Source organism: Cydia fagiglandana, chromosome 6 (assembly GCF_963556715.1).
Source record: "Cydia fagiglandana chromosome 6, ilCydFagi1.1, whole genome shotgun sequence".
Taxonomy (NCBI): domain Eukaryota; kingdom Metazoa; phylum Arthropoda; class Insecta; order Lepidoptera; family Tortricidae; genus Cydia; species Cydia fagiglandana.
Genome location: NC_085937.1, coordinates 8,428,234 through 8,454,840, shown reverse-complemented (window position 1 = coordinate 8,454,840; position 26,607 = coordinate 8,428,234). Strand labels below are relative to the sequence as shown.

Sequence of the window (26,607 nt, the reverse complement as noted above, 5' to 3'; positions counted from 1 at the left end):
CAAAAAATATATAAACACATTTTAAAAATCCTAACCTAGGGTGCTGCCGGCAGCGGGGCAGGGCCCAAGCTACAAGTGATCAGGGCCGCAGTGAGGAACCGACATACTATACGCGCCGTGTCCAAAATTGTATATTTTATTATTAGTTCGGGTTAGTTATCGTATGTATTTTATACTTTTAATCTATACATATAATGTCACGAAATAATTCTATTTTTAAGTTGAATGAAATGGTTAAAGGTTGACAATTACTTAGATCGGTAAATATACATGTACAATGTACATAATAAGAACCAAAGGCTGGCATATCTGATGTATTTAAAAATACTTTAATTATAATACATTACGTAATATATGAATCTTATAATAGAAATAAGATTAGAACACCTTTACGTAAACAGATTTTTAATGAGGTGTTGCGAGTAGAATTAATAAAATTACTATTCTTTAATCATAATATTCATAATAATGAGAGCTAGGGTCAACACTTTCGTGTAATGTTAACAGCTATAAATTTCCAATGTTAATTTTGTTTGAATTAGGCTCTACAATTAAGAGTTCATATTATTATTATTTATTTTTTTAACTTTACACATAAGTTGACATTATAGCACTTACGTTATTACACTTATGTAGTTATAAGCACTTCTGTAGGGTCTATATTAATAAAAACGACATATCACAATAATAATTAGGTCTAGTACTAAACGTAATAATGTAAACTAAATGTCAACTAAATAAATTTACATTTTTTTTTATAAATAATAGATTTAGGTAATTTGGTATATAATAAATACCAATTGACTTAAGATTATAATGCCAAAAAACAGTATTGACTACAATTGAATACATTTTAATACTTATTTAATTAATACAGACAAAATACAACATTACGTGTTGTATAATTTATTAGGCAAACAGTTAAAAATACACTACATAATCTAAACATAAAACTAATTAAAAACTAAACTTAATTATAAGCAAAATAATAAAGACAAAAACATTATTATCAGTAAATCATGCCTTATGCCCGTGATCTTTGAAACAAAATATGTCTCGATCATAATCATAACGTTAACAAGTTCAACACATGATCTCAAATTAAAACCAGCATCGTATTTAAAATGTTAGTTCTTAGTGTGATGTTAATAATAAATGTGTGGAGAAAAACATCAAGTTAATCAAATATACTTTTTTCTGCTCATATTTAAAGTATTTTTTTTATTGTTACAGACTTTCCTTGTCCAACATATATCACTGGCCATTCAGCGGGGTAATGCCGCCAGTATTTTTGGTATTTGATCCGGGAGACAATGAGAGTGGTGGGTAATATTTTATTTGTTAAGTTAGTTTTACTCATTCTTAGGTTTATTTTAGTTTATAATTGGTATGTCTAATCTATTGTAATCTAAATGTTTTTAACTAAAGTAAATTGTACGTCAGTGTTCTCGATTTTATGAGAAACATTCCCGTTAAGTATTCATTAACACAACACAACACATTAAAACTGTCAGTTAATTAAAAATACATAAAAGGCTTCTTGCTTTTTATGTTAAATAAGTTACCTATACTACGTCAAGCAACTTCTGTCAGTAGAAAAGAGAGCAAAAAATGTAGGCGCAAACGGTTATCGTCCCATAGAAAATTTGAATGTCGCGTTTTTTCTACTGATAAACTTGTTTGACCGGCTATATTTTATTTATAGCCGGAATTTCTAATAGTCGCCAAGTAGTCCGCAACTCACACAAACTCTACATAACATCGTTATTTGGATCCGTAACAATGGGATAACATACATAGAGATGGATCATGTTAAGTGATATAACCAAGTCCACACAACACAACATTCTTTTTAGATAGTTCTAGATCACGAACTTTACGATAGAAAATAATAATGTCAATTTCATACCAACAAGAGTCACTATTACCTATACTAAGGGCCACTTGCACCATTCACTATCCCGGGGTTAACCGGTTAAACCTGGAGTTACCATGGTTATCAGTACAATTTGACACTGGGTTAACGGTTTAACCGCTTAAGCCCGGGTTAGTGGGACAGTGCAAGTGGCGCTAAATGTTGAATCAATTCTCAAGGAAGAAACGAATCAAAAATAAACTATTCTATTTTTCTAAAGCATAATTTATAAGGCAAAGGAGCATGAGTAATGCCCATAACGCCTTCCAATTCTGGCATAAGTTCACCTTCTGGTAAATAAAATGTATAACTATTCATAATGTTTGCAAAGAATAAAAAGAGTTCTGTCTTAGCCACTTGCTCTCCTAGGCACACGCGGCGACCGACGCCGAATGGTATAAAGGTGTCTGGGAGTTCCACCTTACCATCTTTTATGAACCTCTCTGGAGTAAAGTTGTTGGGGTCGGGAAAGAATTCGGGGTCCATGTTGATCTTGTTCAGTAGTGGGACTAGGTGGGTGCCGGCCGGAATTTTATAGCCATTAATTTTCCAAGCACTGCAATAAAAATTTAACTATGTAATTTTATAAATAGATAAGGTTGGCTAAAACTATCACAGGGGTAAGACTATCACTTGTATGGAATCCTCAAACTGTTTGCCTTGTCCCGAGCAAAATATACAATCAATGGTAGTCTAATTGTCTTATAAGGTGGGCACCTTATAAGACAACGGGTTTAGGAAAGTTGGTTAAGATATTGTTAGGTATCAGTTCTAGCACAACAGTTTCAATTGAATTTGTTGTTACATTTCTTTTATGTTTAATGAAAATGAAAATGTTTATTTCAAATTTCAAAGGTACAGTTTACATCTTTGCATGATAAACACAGTAATACAATTAAAGTACCTATACCAAAAAGGATTCGATTAAGAACCACAAGGCAACTTACGAAGAATTAACATGCGTCGTTCCCAACGGCACCACAGACACGATCCTCAGAGTTTCATACAAGACAGCTTCAATATAGTACAGCCTCGCCCGGTGGTCCAATGTGACCAGTTCCCCTGGGTCGAGTGCTTGGGCGAGCGCGGCGCGCACCGCGGTCTCTGCCGACGGGTTTCGGAGCATCATTAACAAGGCCCACAGCAGGCTCGTCCGGACGGTTTCCATGCCAGCGGAGAATAGATCGTTGAATACTTGGACTATCTGTTCATCTGCAGCAAATATTATTTTTTTATTTACCATAATAAAAAAAAAATAATAATAAAAAAAAAAGCCCATTTATTCCATAACCAAAAAATTAATTATTAAAATCGAATTTTATTTTTTTTATATATTTACCATAATACCTTTATTTTATTTAGAAGAAATTAGTTTACAGCGGTGTTTATTGGCAACCATGAAGACTTATTCGCTCCTAGTGAAGACGCAGCTTTATTAGTTCTTTGTTACTTTCAAGAGACTCGAATCCCGTTAGTCTGCCATACGATTAAAAAACAGCGGTAAGCTAGGTGTATCTGTTACGGTAAACACTGTAATTCCTATTACAATATTGATGTCATTTTGTATGTTGACGTTAAGTATATGTATCAATTCTTATTTTCCGAAATGCATTATAATAGTAATGGTACTAATGGTAAGAACAAAAAACATTCATATTGAAGTATAAAGATTACATAATAAGGCGTTATATCTGCGGCTAATAGGCTTAAAATATTATGAGAGGTTTATAAGAGAAAACCGTCTAATTATTTATTATATTCGATACATTGATAACTTTGTAATAGGCACATTAGGTACGTAAACAAAAGTCCCGGCGCGCAGTACGCGTTGTGGCCGCGGCCGGTACACTGAGCTAAACGCAATTCCGGCTTCCATCATAAACTGAATGGAAAATTTAATATTTAATTTACGTAATCTATAAAGAGCTGGCAACGCGTATGTGTCGCCTCTCGTGTTTTAATGTAAGTATACGAACTACACTTACCATCAGAGAAGCAGTGTGTTTGTTAGACATAAACATAAGGTTATTTGAAAAAATATAAGTTGTGAAAATAGTTTTTGCAATGGCATCATGACAATTTTATTATTCCTGTAATTTGACATTTTTCACGTAAGTAGGTAGTTTAACCATACACTTAATATTCATACATTTCAGAAAAAAAAATAACTTTTTAATTTTTAATGGTCTAATGGTTATTTTGTAAGTATACGAATCATTTTATTAACAAATTTTCAGGTTACTTTGTGAATGTTATTGTTAGACAAATTTGATACAATCTCATAGTTTTTATAAGAATTTACAATCAAATCCTAACACATTAATAAGAGTTATATTTCTTTAATGACATATAGGTGTAAGGTATGACATTTATTTTGGAGTTACCTTTGTAATTATTTTATTATATTTATTGTAATGTCTTACCGTCTCAAAGCAAGACTATATAATGCTACTGAACTACGTTCAATAATAGATAATAGCACACTTTATACAAAACAATACATGTATATCTAAAACTAGCATGCAGCATATTTTGAAAAATCCTTGAATTAAATAATATGACAAGCAATATTAAAGTTCGGGGTGACAAGAGTTATCTAATCGAGGTTACCGCACTTTCAAGGTCACAGTACGCTAATTATAATCAACGTAAACAGTGAGTATCTTTACAATTATGTCATTACACAAAAATCTAGAAAAAATATTTTGATATCTGTAATCTTACGAATACCAACTTATTATTTCAAATTTTAATTCAGCCAGTCACGTATGAGCAAATGACAAATACATACATTGATGTATATATTGTATATTACAAAAAATCTCGAATAAATTCATGTGAGCGGAATATTATGATTATAAGCAATATATTGTATGTAACGTCATCTTTAAACTTTCCGCGGCATATTAGCATTGACATACTTGTTACGATAAATCTTCCGAAGACCCGAACGACATATTAACATTTACATATTGGCTTATTTATTTTCTCGTTTAGAAGGAAAATTATGACAAACTAAATATATTGTAGTACATAATAATATACAGACAAATAAAATTAAAATTATGATGGTCATATTCTAGTTGATTAGATGTTGCATATAATAACGTTTCCGCTTTTTCCTGTTCGCTGTGGCCATTGCAATTTCTTCAACCAAAAACGTCACTTTTGTCTCTGGCAGATTAGTATCATATCGGAAACACATCGAATCGCAGTCGCATCGAATAACTAAAACTCGAATTGGCCTAATACTTGCAGAGGATCGAATCGACCTGATGTGATACTGCAGAGAACCTGCCCTTTACACAAATAACCCGCAATGCAATATAAATCTTTTGTGATAAAAAATGTGTCCATGAAAGTCATTACGAGTATTGTTTGTTATAATATCTAACTAGTTTTCGCTAAGGGATTTTGTTAAAACTAGTTTGACTGAAAAATCCCAGCTATAACTAGTTTTCACCCAGGCCTTACAGATAACTAGTTAACACTGAGGCTAGGGTTTGCACGACGGATCCGAAATGTATGGAAAGATCCGCGGATCCGGATCCAGATCCGGATAATTTCATACATTTCGGATCCGGATTGCAAACCATAACTGAGGCGATACGGAAAAGTAGTTTTAACTAGGGAAAACGCGTTTTCACTAAAAAGGATTTTACGGTAGTATATACGAGTACATTTAAGAACCCACCTGGATCAACTCCGTCAAATAGTTTAGAACCAACAGAATTATTTCGTAACTCGAGCAAGTAATAGTCCAGCAGATCAGTTGGCTCGTGGTGATCCATGTCGATATCCAAGAGATGTCGCCGGCGTTCGGCCACTTTTCGCACGTGAAACTCGCTCACATCTCGCAGATTTCGCCGAATTTCCTTTAACACTGACTTTTTGCCTGGTAGGTCCTGAAATTAAAAATACTGTGACAATCTTTCAAGGTTTAGAGTCCCTCTAAGCTTGAAAACTTTGTACCAACTCGGTAGCGTCTAATTGTGGCAGAGCAATATAATACCTAATGTATAAAACTGAACGGGACTTACTGCCGGATTCGAACTTTAAGATACGTCAATTAATAGATCTGAAAACGATATGGATTAGATGTGTCAGTGTCAAAAGTAACGTATTTCTTTGAAGAAACGTCACATTTGACACTGACATTATCTAATCCATATCGTTTCTGGATCTATTAATTGACGTATCTTAAAGTTAGAATCGGCCGATAATCGCGTACACATACGTTTGTTATATAGACTGACGTTTCGAACGTGACATAACGTCCGTGATCACTAGGGCTTGCATTCCGGAATTCCGGAACCTCGAAATTCCGGAATCTCGGACAAATTTTCCGATATTACAATTCCGGAATTGATACAACTGAATATCTAAAATTCCGGAATTGGATTTAAGTACTTTTTTCAGGTTTTAATACATTTATTATTGAAAATTGTTAAGAAACTACACTATACTGATGTTTTTTGTTGTTAATAAGTGCCTCTTAGTCATTCAGTGACCTATAGTATGGGTATATTTAACTTTTCGGTTTGATAAAGCAGTGGGACAATATGGGCTCATAAAAAAAGCAAAGTGATTTACTTGCTTAGAATAGTCAGAATAGTCTCAATCCTACATGAGCGAATCTTCGATTTAGATAGAAGGTTTTCTCTATCAAGGATTTCGGATCCTGTAGAAGCATATAATATATACTTACTTACTTACTACTACTTACTTTGTTGGCGCGGTGACCCAAAATGAGTCTTGGCCTCCAACACAAGAGCACGCCACTTTGATCGGTCCAGAGCGGTATCCCGCCAGCTTTCGCCGACGCCGAGTTCACGGAGATCTGCCTCCACTCTATCTGCCCAACGGTATTTAGGACGACCAACAGGACGGCGCCCAGTTATATAATATATGATATTCTATATAATATATGATATTCTGAATCATAATTAGGATCTAGGAAGGAAAAAGCCAAATTTCGACCTTCAACTTCTTAAACAACACCACTACGTACTATGTTACGAAGAGTAGGCTGATTATAGAGCTGTTATATTTAACTATTTTATAAAATTATCCATTGAATGGTTTGCTAGCAACTAAATTTTCCCCGAATAAATACCGCGTATCATAGAATTGAATAAAAGTAACCATTTTAATAAGGTGGTAAAAAAGAGATGAAATTATCTGTAGTACTTCAAATTAAATTTCTTAAACAATATTAACTTTAATAAACGTAAAGTATCAAAATTTCACATTTTTTGTTGGATTTTACAAAAAAAATTAAGTAAAATACGATAACCCCTAATTCCGGAACCAGTTCCGGAATTCCGGAATTCGAATCTAATATCGAAAATCAGTTCCGGAATTGGAGACCATCCGATATTGCAAGCCCTAGTGGTCACAGGCAGACAAATTAATTACATTTAATATCAATTGTATATTCATTATCAGATGCGCTGCGAGTATATAATATCAAATCAAAATAATATCACTCGTATTCGGAAACGAGATAATCACAAGATCTAGAGACGATATAGAAATCAACTAGATTTACATTAGATATCGACTAGATGTGACTTGGATATCTAAGTCATAACTTGTCGAAATCGTTCAAGAAGACCTCCAGAATCGCAGAAACGTCAAATTTGACATATCTATCCCACCAAAAACATTCTGTAAAAAACTAGCCAAGTCTCGATGGAGCTGCTTGTTTATCTCTAAAAAGTAATGAAATCTAGACAAAGTCGTGCCAAGTCTAAGGTTCCTTACTGCGATTTCTTTATTATTATAGTTAATGTTGTGTGACTTGGCCGTTGAAGGGTACACAAGGGTACAAAACCAGGTGCTCCATGACACCATTGCACCAATCTGTCGCCAGAACCGCTACCCATTGACGATGGAAAATTGCCACTTGGAAAACGTTGATTCAATAACCAGTCAATTGTAGGCTTGATAAAGCTGCGTATTTCAATAATACTTATGTATGGGCGAGCCTGAAACAAACACTTCTTTTTGGTGCAATGGCAGATTGGTGCAATGGTGTCATGGAGCACCTGGTTTTGTACCCTTGTGTACCCTTCAACGGCCAAGTCACACAACATTAACTATAATAATAAAGAAATCGCAGTAAGGAACCTTAGACTTGGCACGACTTTGTCTAGATTTCATTACTTTTTAGAGATAAACAAGCAGCTCCATCGAGACTTGGCTAGTTTTTTACAGAATGTTTTTGGTGGGATTTCACTTCTTTTTGTAGAAACGTGGGCATATTGATTTATTTTATTAGATTTTCTTATTTAACACATTTTTTTCTTTTTAGGAGTAGTTTTTTTATTATTACAAATCTTTCTTTTCTTTTTTTCCGGTTCTGATTCTTGTACAGTAGCAACAGTTTTTCGTATTGCCCATTCATTAAATCTAATAATTAAATAATAATCAGTAATCCGTCACTAATCATCATATAATGACTTGGCAATCGCACATAATGCTTTACTCGTACCGTACTCGTAAATATGTGTAATGCTCAAACTGCAATTAGCGCTAGCGTTATGTTCAATTAGAATTATTTTTAATAGGTGACGATGATCCTTTTGTCATTATGCAGCCGTGCGATGGCCAAGTCATTATACGTATTACAAATTAAAGATATCTTATTGATACGGTTTTAACACCCCCTGGCACTGATTAAAATAACCGACTTGGTTTCACATTACATCTCAAAACTTTTTTGTAGTAAAGGCGTTGCGAGACTTGCACCTTTTTACATGTAATGTTTTTGATGGGATCTCATCTCTTTTTGTAGGCAGTCCTTCTTTTCGGGTACTCATACCCATACTATGTATACACATATCATAACTAAACATATCTTCATTCATACTCACATCGTACATCGTAGTGTACCTTTACTTTACTTTACCTACTATTTGTAGGAAATGCAACAGTAACTTTGTAATATCATATATTTATATGGGATTACAAACTTACTTATGCAGTTCTTAGATCTTATAAAACGTGACTGATATTGCAATATTTTTAGGTTTTCCCTTTATGTGGCCATTAAACCCTAACTCTGTACCAAATTTCAGCTCTCTGAGTTTATGGGAAGTACTAGTTCTATTCTGATGATCATGAGTGAGTTTCATAAATGCGAAACTTTGCTTTCGCTTAACTTCGGAACTAAATGACCTACAGACTTGAAATTTTGGATTTTAAGTATGTGATTATAGCTTACTGGATGACCAAAATTTCTGCGTTCTGGTCTTATCCAGAGGTTCTCAAATAGGGGCCTGAAAATGCGGCGAAATGGTTCCAGTAAAGGATGGTATGGTATGGTACGGCAGTGTTTGCTTCGCGCTCGACTTGGCGGGGGCACTGCCGTGCCCCCCGATCTTACAAATATCTTTAAATTATCCATATCGTAACTTGTTGGGGTCTAGTAGAGATCTAATTCATTTTCCGAATCGAGCCGTATATCATGTTTAAATTTACGTTTGCATGTCGTTCAATTGCTAGAGCGCTACGAGTTCGCGCACCTGTTAACAAGCGCTACGGCGTAGTACCTCTACGTATGTAAACTTTTAAAAAGTTGCAGCTCGTGGGGCGATTCAGAAGCACGAAATATGATTTTAATTGTCATTTTAACTTTTACTTATTAACGGTTTTAAGGCAGTTAGTTCTTACATTCGAATTAATATTAATATTTTGGTTTTAGATAGCGGGGTTAGTTATTTAATTTTTAAGCCGACCACTGACTAACAGGCCGCCGGACGGTATCGGCCTGTCAGTTAGAATAAAAATTTGACAATTCCGAACAACTGACCGGCCGATATCGTTCGGCGGACTGTTAGTCAGTGGTCGGCTTTAGGTTTATAATGTTAACTTAAATCCTGCATTCTATAATAACAAATACAAATAATAATAAGTTCGAATAAGTTCGGATGTCACCATCAAATATATCGGAGTGGCCAAGGTGTTCACTAATATTTGAACACGTCTCGTATCTGGACACGTCTTAAGATAGTTATCTTAATATTTTTACAGCGTGAAATAGTATTAAAATCACAAATTCAACGAAATTCCAAGAGTGAAATATAATTCTCAGGAAAATAACAGTGTTTTTAACATCTTTGTATTACGTACACGCGTCCCAGTATCCCGAGGATATTACGTAACTTAATAAGCCTGTTTCCGAAGCTTGCTGTGACGTCACAGGCTCCGCCTTGAATACCAATTAGGTGGTCTGCAGATCGTAAGCGCAGTGCGGACAGGTTCTTTATTTACCAAGATGCGTCATCGAGCAATTTAATTGGCGTGTAAAAGAAATGAGAAAAGTTTAAATAACTACAAACTACGAGCAGGTTTATACCAGCTATAAAGTATAAGTATAGCTTAAACGTGCTCGACCTCGTCTGCCGTAGCAGGTATGAAATAAAATAAATAAAAAATCATTTGTTTCAGGTCATGATACAACAGGTCCTAAAACATCAGATCTTATAACACATACCAATGATTGATTGAGAGGACCTACTGCCGTATTCTAACTTCAAGATATTCACAAGAGACGACACGTACTAGATCCATTCTAGATACGTTATAGTTTAGATATCAACTAGTTCTCTTTTGCAGCGCAATTCGGGCAACCAATGTCACTTTTACATTAGATAGAGTAAGATATCTATTAGATGTGAATTGGATCTCTAAGTCATATCCTGTGGAAATCGTTCAAGAGTGTCTCCAGAATCGCGCAAATGTCAAATTTGACAGGTTAGATCTTAAACATATCGTTATCGTATCTTGGTGATGTCAAAAGATATCTAATAGAAATCTATTTCAAAATCCGAATCGGGCCCCTAGTTCTTTGCACGTTCTAGATCCCTTTTGAGTTTACATCGATGTTTTGGTACAGCTATACACGATTGATAATTTATATGTCAGTGTGAAATGTGACATTTCTTCAAATAAAACGTGACTTTTGACACTGACACATTTAATCCATATCGTTTCTAGATGTATTAACTGACGTATCTTAAAGTTCGAATAGGGCCGGCAAACTCGACCTTACCTTCTATAAAATACTTATGCATGTAGTTAAGTTGACGAAAACGATTAAAGTGTATGTAATGAAATAATTAGGTACCTGTGTTTGTATTTTTATTATACTTTTTGTGATGACAAAATACAGATGTTCTGCGGGCGCAGCACGGTTCCATTTTTATCGACTATCACTATGCGCGTCCCTTTCGCACTTACATACTTGTTAGAACGTGACAGGTATGGTGACAAGGGATTAAAACGCCACCGTGCTACGCCGCCTGCTCACTTGACTCTATGTCGATAAAAATCTAATAGCGGTGTAAAATATGTATGTTGTTAACTCTTTGAATAAGCTCTACTGCCCGATTTGAACTTTAAGATACTCGTACCTCAATTAATACATCTAGAAGTATTCTTCGAATCAGACCGCTATACTCTCATATGTGTGTAGATTTTTCAGAATAACAGATAACATAAACATATCAAGGATTGATATGTACATTCGCCATCAGATATATCGGAGCGGCCAAGGTTCTCACAAATATCTGAACATGTCTCTATTGTAAAGGCGTTAGAGTGCGTGTTCAAATATTGTGAACACCATGGCCGCTCCAATATATTTGATGGCGACTGTATGCTAATTAAATTGTTTTTAATACTTCCTCTTAATTTTTATCTTATTGTTTGAGGACGGATCACTTATTTGCGCAATGCACATTAAAAATAAACGCAATTTAGATAACGACTATCAGTTCGTTAGCTATTCTTGGATTCGTTATGTAAGTAACCGTTAGTCGTAAATATCTACGAATAAAATTGACACAGTAGTATATATTACCTACCCACAGTAGTATGTCCTATAATATTTATTTATTTACAGTAACAGTATTTAAGTACCGAAAAGCTGTTATTAAATGGTGACTGAAGAGCTGGTGGCTACCTCGCACAACGCATCAGCATTGCGATACAGCGAGGAAATGCCGCCAGCATCCTTGGTACAATGCCTCATGGGCCTATTTTAGATTTAAGCTAGGTATTAATTTCGTTAAGTAGTACCTCTGTATATATTCTGTTATTTAATTAGTTGAAAAAAAATTAGTTGTATCTATTATTGAACTATTTCTACATACCAAGTAGGCCGGTACATGCTCCCCGATATGTATGGCTCCGTACAGCTCCATGCCTTTTGTGACTCGCTCATTAAAGGTCTTGAATTCAGGGTCTTGTTCTTCAAAACGGAAGCTCATCATCAGCTGGCATATGGCGTTGTGGACGTGCCTGCCCAGGATACTCGTCGGGTCTATCGGCTGCTCCCTCGTGCTTTCAAACTTTGCTAGAAGTTCTTCTATTTCCACCTAAAATCGAGGGGTGTGTCGTGAATAAAGGATGACTCACGTTAGACCGGGCCGTGTCCGGGCCGGAGCTACCGGCGTATCGTTTTCCATGGAAAGTATCACGTGACCGCCTGTCATCTCATAGAAAAGTAAGCGCCGGAAGCTCCGGCCCGGACACGGCCCGGTCTAACGTGAGTCATCCTTAATCTATTAATATTAACAAAAACAGCGCTTCTCATTAGTTAAGAGCCCACCAACGTGCACATTAGCGTCACTGCTAAATCGTGATTATTCAAATTTAACGATAGGTATTTAAAAAAGGGGGCCGCTACGTTTTGTATTTTCTATTTAAGTACCTTTTGAATAAATCAAACTAGTTTTTATGTTGCAGGATTCGTCAATCTCTGTGTCCAAAGTTGAAACGGCCGTTTTTATTTTGAGATTATAGCTCGACGATCGAATAAGAGCCGCATTTTAGTCTTTGCCTTTACCATACCATGCCATTTACACATTACTGTTTGGCATATAGGCAAAAAAAAATCATATTGACCATTTTATGGCCCATAGTATACATAATAACATTAATAAAATTTTTGAGTATCTGATCATATCATATTAAGTTTTACTTTCACTCTAATTAGTCGTATAGGTAAACAACTTAGAGAAATCCTACCCCATTTTTACAAGCTTTTATTTACTTTCACCTGACCGTTGTCTGTAATCAAATCTTGCAAGTTAAATTTGATCCACTTCCCGGTTTCCGATTGAGCTGAAATTTTGCATGCATGTATAAATCGGATGACAATGCAATATTATTGTATCATCGAGCTGATCTGATGATGGAGACAGGAGGTGGCCATAGGAATTATGTGATGAAACAACGCAACCTAATTGTGTTAGGGGTTTTTAGAATTGTCTCGATGAGTATTAGTTGTCTGTCGTAAGAAAAGTACAGCCAGCGATAAAAGCTTGTACCAAAAATGATTTTTTTTTACCAAAAACTTGTTAAAGAAAATAATTTACTTACGAGGACGCAATGTTCAAATCTCTGGTTGATACCAACGCCGCTGGCACCAAGAGCGCGAAATTTCTCGTGCAGAAACTGACGCTGCTTCCTCCAGAGCAGACCTTCGCTGAGAACGATTCCTTGCGAAATACATCAAATATTAACTCACATTATAAACGGGTCTAACGCGAATTATATTCAATTACCTTGATTTACCGACGTTTCGACACAGGTTTCACTGGTCGTGGTCGCGGCTGAGTGATGTCCCAGCAAATGTTAAATGTGTTCAAGACGCGAAAGTTTAAAATATTACATCAAATAACTAGAATTCACCTTATTTTCTTACATTTTTATAAAAAAATAGGGGTTAATCTTTGAAATAAAGAATATAAGAGGTTCCCTCCCGAGGTTTTTCCGAGGGTCTACAGTATGGGGTTCATCAAAAAAGGAGTGTACAGGTTTTTAAAAGGTCGGCCACGCGCATGTATCACCTCTGGAGTTGCAGGCGTCCGTAGGCTACGGTGACTGCTTATCATCAGGCGGGCCGTATGCTTGTTTGCCACCGATGTGGTATAAAAAAAAATATAAACAGTCCTCAATAAGTTTGACCTAGATTTGTTTTATTGATTACTAGCGACCCGCCGCGGCTTCACACGGGTTACACAAAACCTACAAACTATACACCTTTAAACCTTCCTCAACAATCATACTATTGATAGGTGGAAAACGCATGGAAATCCGTGCACTAGTTTTTTAGTTTATCGCGAACAAACATACAAACGGACAGACGCGGCGTGGAACTTTGTTTTATTAGGTTAATGGCTTAGGTTAGTTAGGTTAACAGTACTTGAGAAAAATATTCTAACCACTAATAGCAATGAAATTATTTTTAAGAGTATTTATTATTCATTTTACCGTTAATTTTAACTGCTAATTGATTCTTAACTTTTGTTATTGATATATAGCAAATAGTCGAGAGGTCGTTCCAGTTGTTTGGAACTGTCAAAATTTTGTTCTAACTGACAGGCCGTATTAACCGTCCGGCGGACTGTTAATCAGTGGGCCCCTTAATTGATTTTTAAATAACCAAATAATGGCATATTCACCACACCAGCTCGGAAAGGCTTACTTTGCACTTCGAAAATTGATAGCAAAGTTGCATTTTATTCACATGCGAGGCAAAGTAATCAAATGCAAATTTTGAGTTGTTTTCTTGTTTGCTGGTAGAATTGATTTTTAAATGATGATTTTGGATGATAAATATTTAATAACATTCATTTGGATTTGATTTAGTTTGATATTTCTTTTACATTTAATATTTGCTGCGGGTCGGTGTGGTGAAAAATTTTGTGTTTCACTCGGGGGCAAAGTTTTCGCTTGCTCGGGTATCAATATTAGCACGAGCGGTTAAACAACAACTTTGCCCCCTTGTAAAACAAACAACTATTACCTCGTCCACACAACAAGTTATTGAGAGGCGTATGCGGTCGGCTAATCGAATCAGGTCGGTTGAAGAGGTCTCTCAGAATTCGGGAAGATCCGATGCAGACCATCAGGTTGGAGCCAAGTTGCACTGAAGTGAGGTCGCCGTAGCGAGCCGCTTGCTGCAGGAGCCAGGAGTGAGGGGCACCGCGCCCCATCCATGGCAAACTTCCTAAAAATGGTAGCCCCCATGGCCCTGCAAGTAAAACACCAGTTACGTATCTTCGGTATCTCTTTGGTATTCTAGGTACTGAGGAGATTTACAAAAGACCGAAATTGCTTACGAGATTTTTTCGACATGTAAGTACACAATAAGATAAAATAAGATAAGATAAGACAAGATATAATAAGATAAGATAAAAAATTAATTGAAAAAATCCAAAAATTAAAACATGATCAATGCAAAGCGGTTCCAGTGCAGTTTTCCTACGAATAAGTTATCATGAGAACAGAATAGACAAATGACGACATATAAATGCGTGACCCTATGACACAGCAGGAACCGCATACATTGTGAGCGAGAAGAATATGAACTGATTTTATTATTATTTATAGAAATATATTATGTATTATTCTTATGAAATGATATTGGACGCACCATGCAATTTATTTTAGATATTTAACAAGGTTTCTGGGTCTGGGCCGGCGAGCACTTACCTGGCGGTAGTTTAAACGCGTTGTGAATTCTTGCAAATATAATAAATGAAGTACTGTAAAACAGTAAGTATAAAATATTCATAAATATTTTCAATAAGTCAGGAGTAAACGAGGATAGCATCGCTCGACAATAGTGACCAAGGTTTTCAAACATTCTAGTATTAGATTTTTGCTAAAACGTAAACGCGGTATGCGAGCGAGCAGATCGATTTATGACAAGTCTACGTATGTACGTTGGATTTATATACCTAGAGGAAGAAGAAGTATTTAGGTACTTATATTATCACACTACGCGTTAAAGTTCGATAGCACTAGAATTGTCCTTGATATTGCATTTAATATATTCGTAATTGATAGCAAAAACGATCGGTACCTAGTGGACGAAACCGTTTGTTAATTTTGTATTTTCAACCCCCAGGCTCCGGTATTCGATTCTCATTATTACTGTACATATATAGAAATAATGCCATAATTTTATTACATAGCTCGATTGCACTAAAATGTACCTAAGGATTTTTTTATTGTATTAGGTATATTACGTCATTGTTTTCAAATTATAAAGCACCCAAAAGAAAGGGGCGAGTATTATTTATTTTCCTGGTTCTTACTGACTGACAGTTCTGTTTGCTATGATATATGACTATAGATCCTCAAATAGTAAATTAATTACAGGCAGGCGTCATTAAGTGCAGATTGCACGCTACTGCTCAATTTCCATACAATTGAAGATATGGTGCGATGCAATTTGTCCGTGATGTCCCTTACACATTGATACAGCACGATATGACCAAGTTATAATAAGGACTTAATCTAGGACGAAGGACGAAACTAAACATAAAAACTGAATGTACCCGAACAAACTAAATAGCTGAATGGTTGAATAGACACCAAGTTCATTCGTTTTATAATCAGCTGATGTTCGTAGTATTCGTCCAAAGTTTCAAACAAAGTCAACAAACAGAATGTACTTACCTAACTGCAGATAAGCAAGTAAATATAAATAAAATTTGTATTTGTTAAGTTACACAAATAGATGTACCTATCTGTTCGGAGTTTAATCACCCCTTGTGTGTAGTTTTAAACTGGAGTAGGTAAATAGGTCATTAACCGTTGTCAGCGCGGGGTATTGACCGCGAAGGTCGTTTCGGTATCGAACATCAACCTTACGTAAGCAGCATTTGGATAAGTAGAAATCCAACGTTATCGGGCCACTATGCTATTCTCATGAGCGCCGTGCATGTTCCGGGTTCGACGCACGAGCAAGGACGCTTGAATACAATCGCAATGAATGACGTCTATGCTGATTTATTTACACCTCGATTGCCATTAGAAATAAGACTCCAAGGCAAAAGTTTTAAGTCTCGATTTACAGCGCATTGGCGTAATAGCTCTATAGGTATTTTGCATCGGTGTTCGAATGATTTTACTACCTAGAGTGTAATTAAGCTATCGGTCATTGGCTTCTATTATATAAGCATTACATCGCGGTGTTTACAACATTAGTTCGAAGAAAATGAACTTGACTCCTCTATAATGCGCATATCTAAGTATTCTGCTAGATATGGTATAAAGTTATTATTATTAACTAACGACGTAATTAAAATGCTTTAACTATAATACTCAAAAATAGGCATCCATTTAAATAAAGATTGAAATAGTCAATAACATTATATTCGAGATAACCACGTGGTAAGTATGAGTATAATAGTCACGTGTTTGACGAGGTGTAAAAAATAAGTGTCGAGTGTTTAAATTCTCATTAGAAACTAATCGTTCAAATAATTGAATAGGTACTCGTATAAATGCGAACTATTGCAAAACATATTGCAACGAGTTAACGATAACTATACATAGAAACATATTATTAAATTGTACAACGGGGCTTAAACGTGTACCTACTTATTTAAGTTATAAGATTTACCTCCGACGTTTCGAGGACGGCGTTGTCCCCGTGGTCTCGGAGACCAAGCATTGCGATACAGCGAGGAAATGCCGCCAGCATCCTCGGTACAATGCCTCAGGGGCCTATTTTATTAGATTTAAGCTAATACTTGTCAATTTCGTTTAGTAGAACCACTGTATATGTATATATTGTATCAATTGTATGTAAGTAATTATAATTAAATGAATTTAATAATATGTAAAAATCTTGAAAGTTTAAATCAGTGTAAAGAAACATATATGTCATGTCATAATAATTATATGTAAGTAATTTAAAAAAGTAACCTAATCCTAGCTCGCTAATAGCCGAGGCCGGAATCGAACCGACGTCTTTAGCTTCCGCGGCTAAAGCCATTATTGGCCAATAGTTGCCTGAAAATAAATGTTTTCATTTCATTTCATTTCATTATTTACCCCTTAAATAATCTACTTTGTTCCCAAGTCGAATAACTATGCGTTCAATCCTAGCATAACCATAACACACACACAACCCTTAACACAACACACACACTAGTTTAGCGCGATGACCCAAAATCGGTATACTTTTGCCACGAATAAACTATTTCCATTTCAAAATAAGTCTTGACCTCCAAGTACGCCATTTTACCAGCAGGTCCTGCGTCCGTCCTATTAAAAAATAAATTATTTTTCAAAAGTAAAACGTAGTCATAAACGTTAATCTCCCCATAAAACGCACTGCTCATATATTTCCTATATACCTAACCGCAATGAAATAGTCTGTTTCACTCCTTTAGTTGAACATGTTTATATTTCTGTCCTGGTTACCCCTTCATATGTACGTATCATGATGACGATGATAATGATGATGATGTACGTATGAAGTGTATTTGAAACATCAACTACTAAAAAGTAAAAACAAAAGTTTCCCGAGCCCGCAAAACTGCGTCTCCGAGTAAGTAAGACGTTTGTAAAGCTGGCCTCATTCCACTGTTTCTTTCCGTGCCGCACACATTACCGAACCTACAGAGAGAAGATATTCTCGCTGAAAAGCTCGTAACCCCTATTATAAGGAGCACCTGTCAGATGTTTCAGCTTAGTGTAGTTTTGGCGAGGCATATCGTGGCGGGTTAAACGTGGGTCGAAATACCACGAATATTCAAACGCCGTTAGGTGTTGGGCTTTCTTTTTTTCAACATTCGGTATTCTGTAAAATCGAATAGTAGAAAATTGTGATACTACCTACTTACAGGTTTTTTTGTACTTTTTTCAGTCCGTCCTAAGCCAAAATATTTCTTATAAAATAAGTAAATTACTGACCATTTTATGTAGAGTATAAAGTGACGATGCGAACCGTCACTTTTTCTCCTTGGTTTAAAATGCTTTTTCGACTTGTAAACTGCAATAAATGTCATAGGTATACCCTACTTGCCATAGGTATGCGCATGGCGGGGAATAGAACCCTATGGAGGAACCTGGTCTTCAACAGAAGGATATGATGTCACGATCCTCAGTATTGAGGGACCGACTGAAGAAGAAGAAGACCCTACTTACGAAGAATAAATAACTACTGACCAAGGCCCAGGGCTGAAATCGAACCAGCGTCCTCTGCTGTCAAGTGGTAGGTAAGTGGTTTTGCAGCTATTCTTATTCAACAGATTCTCTTGAATAAGTAGAAACAAAAGAAAGGTGAATAATTTTTGGTATTATTTGCTGACGTTTCTGCTAAATACAAAATTAATACTCGTTAAATTTTGTAAGCATTAGATTATATGAATTATTTTTGTTGATTGAGTAGATTCAGATTTTGGATGATTTTCAAAATGGCGGAGCCATGGGAGTTTGCGAGTTCTACAGCTCACAGAGCTACCAGTTAATAAATACCTAGTTAAGAACCTAGGTATTATATGTAGATCAGCTGTTACATTATGTATAGGTACCTAATTAGAGGTTTTTTTTTTCATTTTTATCAGCATCTGATAAGTTACCTACTTATTTTCCTAACATACCTATCTCTAAACCTATAAATTATAAGTTTTTAACGATATCGATTATTAGGACGCGATAAATATTTGAACTACAAATAAATAGTGCTACCTACCTAATCTCTACATTTTCATGTCAGCGTAGATTTTTCCACTAAATCCTCATTTTGACAGCCACGCTGCCATGCAACTGAAACGAGATTACCGGTATCTACCGATAAGTATTCCTAATCCGTACTCGGCGTCGACTCAAGCGCCAGGCGCGGGCGCAGCGCTCGGGTTCAACGGCCGCGCTCACTGTACCATTAGGTCATGAGTATTTTGACAACGTAGCGCGAAAAATTATCTAATCGGCACGCGGACGAGGACACGGGGGCAACGACCCAGCGGACCGCTGCGCTGCGGCGAAAGTGAAACGTAAAGGCACCCTCCCGCCCAAAGCGATCGCAAGCGAGTAACTCTTGACCTAGTGTTTTTAACTGACCACTTCTAGAAGCTGTCGCTAATAGACTTTCATGAGATAAGCTGAGGTCATCCGGAAGCTTAGCATTAGGAGTGAGCTACTCACAAACAAGTACATTAGGAAATAATACTTAAGGTAGGACTGTTGGATTATTCCATTGATACGTTGAATAATAATGACATGTTCGTAGGAATATTTTCTTGTATCTAATAAGTAGTATATTTATTTATTCATAACATAATAAACAGGTATAGGTACCTGGTTTAAGTATCAAGTAGTGCAAGTGTTTTGAGTGTGATGTGACTGAGCACCTATGCGAGCGACATTGAAAGATGTACTAATATTACAAGAAAATTAGCTAAAATTACGGTAGGTAAGTATAGGTAACTAATGGAAGACTTTTCCAATTGGGATAAGGTACACATCTCCCAATAAAAAAATCACAGACTGAAACTACTCTTATTTCTAGACAACTTATTCCGCAATTAAGCCATTTTCGGAGTCATTTAAGCAAGTTATGGTGCATCAAAACGTTCGCTTACTATTTTTCGCTAACTATTTAGAAGACAAACCTTAACGCGACGTTGAGGTCGATGACACCTACCTTCGGTTCAAGCAAACAAATTTTGCAATAGCAACTTGTCTCTTGCTGCAGTCGGCACTGGATACGGAAGTCTACCTTTAAATGGCAGTGGGTGTTCCGCCGACTCGCCTGACCTATATGACCGAAACATTATTTACTATAGTTTATTAGAAGAGTAAAGTTGTTACTAGATGTCTCAACACTTTTGAGACAAGTTACATTGTTTAAAGACTTGAGTCACGATTTTCCGATAATTGCAGGTCCTCCTTTTAAATGCTGGTGGTTAATTCATTACATGGTTCTTCAGTACCTACGGGTCATTACGGGTGTAAGTATAGGTCCTTATCACAATAATATATCTAAAACCGGGCAAGTGCGAGTCGGACTCGCGCACGAAGGGTTCCGTACCATAGTAAAAAAAAAACGAAAAGCAAAAATAACGGTCACCCATCCAAGTAATGACCACTCCCGACGTTGCTTAACTTTGATCAAAAATCACGTTTGTTGTATGGGAGCCCCATTTAAATCTTTATTTTTTGTATGTATTTATCTATATAAGTATATATATCGTCGCCTAGCACCCATAGTACAAGCTTTGCTTAGTTTGGGGCTAGGTTGATCTGTGTAAGATGTCCCCAATATTTATTTTTATTTATTTTTTTATTCTGTTTTTAGTATTTGTTGTTATAGCGGCAACAGAAATACATCATCTGTGAAAATTTCAACTGAGATACGTTCGTGAGATACAGTCTGGTGACAGACGGACGGACGGACGGACGGACAGCGAAGTCTTAGTAATAGGGTCCCGTTTTACCCTTTGGGTACGGAACCCTAAAAACTATCGAAACACCCACAAAGCATGTACAGAGGCCCATTCACGTATACACATACGACGATACACATACGATGTTTTAGGATTCCGTAACTGCGTAAAAGGTACGTACCTCGTATGGTTAAACAAGTTCTGCTACTGGTACTAAACGCGTCGCTGTCATTGTCAATTTCCATAGTAAAATGAACAGTATTGCAGCTGTCGTTGGAAATGGAATGTCACCTTAATATATATATATATATATATATATATATATATATATATATATATATATATATATATATATATATATATATATATATATACCTATTGTATGTATTTGAAACCAAGCAACAGAATAGGTACTACAAGTACTTTTAGGCGATTTTAGGGGTTGGTGACTTAGTAAAAATCTTTCAGTAGACTCTATATTAGGCACCTGAAGTAGGCGATAGTGTTAAATACGTAGATTGTCAAACTTACAAAAACACCTTACCTATACATGCCATCAATATTTACTATACTAAGCTTACTTAGTATAAAACGTATTAGGTACGCAAATCTTACAAAAAACAAAGAGTTTTAATTAGGGATGTACCGAGTAGTCGCCGACTAGTCGGGAGAGCCGACTATCCGGCCTCATTGGTAGTCGGCGATTAGTCGGCAAAAATGGCCGGCACTTTAAAAGTGACAGAAAAACAGAGCAAAAAAATAAACAGCAAAAATTTGCCATAAGCTTTTCACCTATTTTACCCAAATTCATATTTAGGGTGCTTATGAAAACTTTTGTTCGAATTATTGACCGCTTGGTCGTTTTCTTGTCCGATGTCCGGTCGTCGTATGAAAATAGTCTTAGGATTTATTTATTTATTTTATTTTTCAGCATTACTATTTATAATATGACGAATAGCGCGACGAAAGGGGTAGAACGGTTGTTTTTTAAGTGCATCTGAACCGAACTTAGACAAAACTAATGATCCGGCCGACTAGCCGACTAGTCGGCCGACTAATCGGCCATCCTAGCGCCGGTTAGTCGGCTAGTCGGCCAAATCAATAGTCGGTACATCACTAGTTTTAATGTAGGTACATAGGCATCTTATTAGATTCAATCCGATTACGTAATAAAATTGAGGCAGTAGGCACATATAAATAAACATAAATACGAGAGAGCAAAGATCAAACAAATGAAAAGTGATGTGATCTTAATAATCTAAATACTTGCCTACACAAAGTCGGTAATTTGCATTTATTATGACAGTCAATGCACTTTACTATATCGCCGTTGCCAATCATTACCACGAAATAAATATAATACTTGTGTTGTTTGAATAGGTATTATTACAATGAGTGGACGTAATTCAAGTTCACGAGTTCGTCTACCCTTAGGTACCTGCTCGCTTAATGGCGAAAAATCACCTTTATGAGGTCAACAACATTTAAATAGCACAATAAGGTCGAAATAATCTCACAACAACATCTCGTGACTTCCCTAAGCGTCTTGATATAAAAACCGGCCAAGAGTAGGTATGTCGGGTCATGCTTATTATAGGGTTCCGTAGTTACCCGTTCGTCACGATAGACCTTGAACGGGTGCTATTAGTAAATATGTATGTAATGTAAAAGGTGCTAAAGACTGGTAAGTTAATAAATAGTAGGTATTGCTGACTGTATATTACAAGCAAAAGGGAGTATCGTCACAGGACTTTGTAGGCACGTCTGTTTATTATGAAAGGAAAACTTTTTCCTTGTATGGTGGGCCGCTAATAGCCGTTTTTTTAGCATTAGAAAAAACGTGAACAATCTTGACGTGTCTTTTTATTGCACTTTTGATAAATAAAAAAAACCGGCCAAGTGCGAGTCGGACTCGCGTTCAGAGGGTTCCGTACATTACTAAATTTTTAACAATATATTTTTTTATATATGTGAAACGCGAGTGAATTGCCTTTAAAAAACCCGTAGGGTTCGGATTAAAAAACTAAGTAATTGGTCCGACTCACGCTTGACTACATATTTCTAATAGGTTTTCCTGTCATCTATAGGTAAAGACCTATTTTATATATATTTTTTTTTCAAAATTTTAGACCCAGTAGTTTCGGAGATAAAGGGGGGGAATGGTCATATTTTGCCTATTTTCTTGAATTACTTCTAAACTATTTATTCTAAAATTATAAAAAAAATATGTTTGAGATTCTCACATTGAGCTCTTTCATTTGATATGTAACACGATATAGTTTGAAAAACTTTATTTTTTTATTTTCTCATTTACCCCCCAAAAGTGGCCCCCATGTTTAAAATTCATTTGTTTACGTTAAATGTCCGTCTTTGGGTCACAAACTTACATATGTGTACCAAATTTCAACTTAATTGGTCTAGTAGTTTCGGAGAAAATAGGCTGTGACAGACGGATAGACAGACAGACAGACGCACGAGTCATCCTATAAGGGTTCCGTTTTTTTCCTTTTGAGGTACGGAACCCTAACAAGTCACGGCAAATATGCACCTAACAATTATGAATCATATACGATTATATAAAATATTTTATATAATATATAGTTCGTTTTTTTTAGCATTAGAAAGAACTTGCAAGAAGGTAAGCGATCTTGACATGTATTTTAATTGAAAAACGCTTTTTAAAAATCAAAAACTATTACTTAAGAAAGCAGAAGAATATAAATTATCGTATTAGATTCATAATTGTTACATATTTGCCGTAATTTATTTTTAAAATGTGTTTTTCAATTAAAAGACACATCAAGATTGTTTACCTTATTTCTAATGCTAAAAAAAACGAACTATAAGTACCTAATAGTTAAGTACCTACTGATATTTAAAAAGCGTTTTACCCTAAACTCGTAGCGCATCATTCACTCCATAACAACGATGGTCCTTCCAATCCTTCGAAATATTGGGAACTCATATAACACATTTAGGTACGATCACGATCTTGTATTGTTGAGCCGTTTATTACAGTTCAAGCAAATTTGGTAAAGCCTCGTGCAAAGAGAATATAATCACTACGTTTGCCTCGTGGGTTCACTACCACCTTGCTGCCGCGCTAGGCCTGGGCGTTCTGGGCCTTAGGGCCAATCCGCCACTGTGGGTTCAGGTTTTCTCTCACTCTCACTGTCCAAAAGCATGAGACGTTTATGGAGCCACTTGAGCTGTGAAAGTACTAAGCCTGGCCGCACACGCACGAAATCTTCGGTACGGAATGACATGTAAAAGCGAGACAGCGCTATGCATTTGTGGAGCGACGTCCCGTTCCCACCTGTCATTCTGTACGGAAACCGAATGCGTGCGTGAAGTCAGTGAATCTGAATAATGTATTTATTTGAACTTTACTGCACAATACGAGTTGCCACAAATCGTGTTCAATGGCGTACCATAGGGGAGGCCTATGTCCAGCAGTGGACGAGAGCAGTGGGGAGACGCTCCTGACTTCAGTCAAACTCGGCTCCGTTCGGCTCAGCATTGCTCCTAAAACGTATAGTAGTGATTATATTCTCTTTGATTGCTCCGAGCAATTACTCGTATTAGGGTTGGCACCACTTGACTTCCTTGTGCGTGCACGACCACAGATAAGATAATCACTTGAATTTTGACAACCCTTAATAGCCGAAAGGGATAGATATTAACGAACGAGAACGAACGAGATAGCATGATTCGACCCTGAATCGCTGTCAAACTTCGGGTTTGTAGGAAGCGTTCTTTCTGTATGGTAGTACTATTATTTCTTCTGTGACGAGAGTAGGCTGATGATGAACATTTAATAGGTTAATCTATGATTTCGATAATTACTTATCAATTACCTTATCCAATCCGCCGTATCGCAAAATCGGCTGGTCTGCAGTGGGTTCACCCGCACGGTGACCGGTCCGAGGCCGGCCGCTCACCTCCCTTATGTAACCTAAACTGCGCCATAGTGCAATGCCCACTTAGACGTAATTAACGCAGCACGTTAATCCCCGCAGACATGTATCTAGATAGATATCGCACGGTAAACTCGAAGAAGTAGGAAGTGGAGATGGATCGGGCATACCCTTCGAAGAGGAGCTACGAACAGCGCCAGTATCGCGTTTGAGTTGCGGCCTCAGGGCGGAAAGCGAGCCCGCAAACGCCCCGTACTTACACACCTGGAGGCGGACCGTAGAGAACGAGCTGCGAGCCGTACGACTATAGGGTCCTTTGCCCGGTGTACTTCTTTGAGTTTATTGTAGCATGTTCTACGGGACCCCGGAGGTGCATAGGGCCTCCACAAGATTCCAGCTTAAGCTGAAATTTGACTTGGATCTATAATTCAGTTAGTACGCCAAGTCTGAATATAAAAACTAGAAAAAAATTTTTTTTAGGGTAGCACGAAAAATAAGGATGATTTTTTTTGGGTTAAACCCTATAATGCTAATGCTATTTCTATAGCACAAATGAATTCATGGACATGAAATTTAATTAATTAGACTTGACCTGTATAACATTAATAATTAAAATATATAAATAGAGACATTATTTTATATGTTTTGCATGATAGTTTTTAAGTTTTGTACAGTCAAGGAATTTAAATTCCGACCCATTTCGTACTTTGTCACAGTGACAACCGTATGAGGTCTCTAGCGGCTTTCATATTGATTGTCACTGTGACAAAGTACGAAATGGGTCGGAATTTAAATTCCTTGACTGTACATATTTTGCATACCATTTATGGTTAAACATAAATCGCATGAACACCGATGTACCTGGTAATGTTTATAGCAAATAAAAGATTCTTATTCTTGTTCTAAGGTGTCCTTGGATAGGTCTTTCAAAACTAATCCATAGGTAATTATTAACATTTAGGCTGTGATTTAGGCAACATAATATTTAGGGAAATAATCGCTCTGAAAGAAAAAAATGTAAAAGCTTAGTAAAGACTTTCAGGGAAAACTACAGCGAACATGATCTGACATGATCATGAGGAATGACACGTGCAAGCGAGAGGAGAGCTATGAATGTGTATAGCGACCTATGTGGCCGGACTTAGACACTTCCCCTTCTTCCTCGTCGCGTTATCCCGGCATTTTGTCACGGCTCATGAAAACCTGGAGTCCGCTTGATACCTAACTAATCCCATGATTTGACGTAGGCACTAGCTTTTACGAAAGCGACTGCCATCTTACTTTCCAACCCAGAGGGGAAACTAGGCAGTACAAATATATTGAACGTGTTTTGTAGTGCATACATATCAGTTATCTACTCTGATATATGTCTGCGTCCTAGACAGGTCTTTGATCTTAGTGCGAATGCGCCGTAAGCTTATTGAAGATAAACATGTTTTGCATGCACTCGGACTTAGGGGCATTCCGGGCATTGCATCTCAATGCGAACCTATTTACCGACTTACCATTGCCAACACGTGTCCAGACACTTGCCTAAGCACGTGACTAAGGTTCCGTAGCCAATGTGGCAAAA

The 26,607-nt window shown here is 36.6% G+C and overlaps 1 protein-coding gene and 1 long non-coding RNA gene across 2 annotated transcripts in view; one reads left to right on the top strand and one right to left on the bottom strand.

Moving 5' to 3' along the window:
- The window catches only part of LOC134665109 (uncharacterized), a 347,418-nt gene that overhangs the window by 295,763 nt on the left and 25,048 nt on the right, over positions 1–26,607 (top strand). The window lies entirely within an intron of this gene.
- Positions 429–15,656, bottom strand: LOC134665083 (cytochrome P450 18a1-like). Its single transcript, XM_063521892.1, has 7 exons — positions 15,425–15,656; positions 14,736–14,963; positions 13,307–13,425; positions 12,076–12,300; positions 5,610–5,820; positions 2,863–3,127; positions 429–2,471 (listed from the first exon to the last, which is right to left on the bottom strand). Exons 1-7 carry the CDS (start codon positions 15,576–15,578, stop codon positions 2,117–2,119), a joined length of 1,557 nt encoding a protein of 518 aa, XP_063377962.1. The 5' UTR covers positions 15,579–15,656; the 3' UTR covers positions 429–2,116.

Coding starts and splice junctions, on each gene's coding strand:
- LOC134665083 (XM_063521892.1), bottom strand. CDS start 15,578: ATGTTTGAAAACCTTGGTCACTATTGTCGAGCGATGCTATCCTCGTTT. Junction 12,301..13,306: donor GATTTGAACATTGCGTCCTC/GTAAGTAAATTA, acceptor CCTCGATTTTAG/GTGGAAATAGAAGAACTTCT. Junction 3,128..5,609: donor ATTTGACGGAGTTGATCCAG/GTGGGTTCTTAA, acceptor TATTTGCTGCAG/ATGAACAGATAGTCCAAGTA.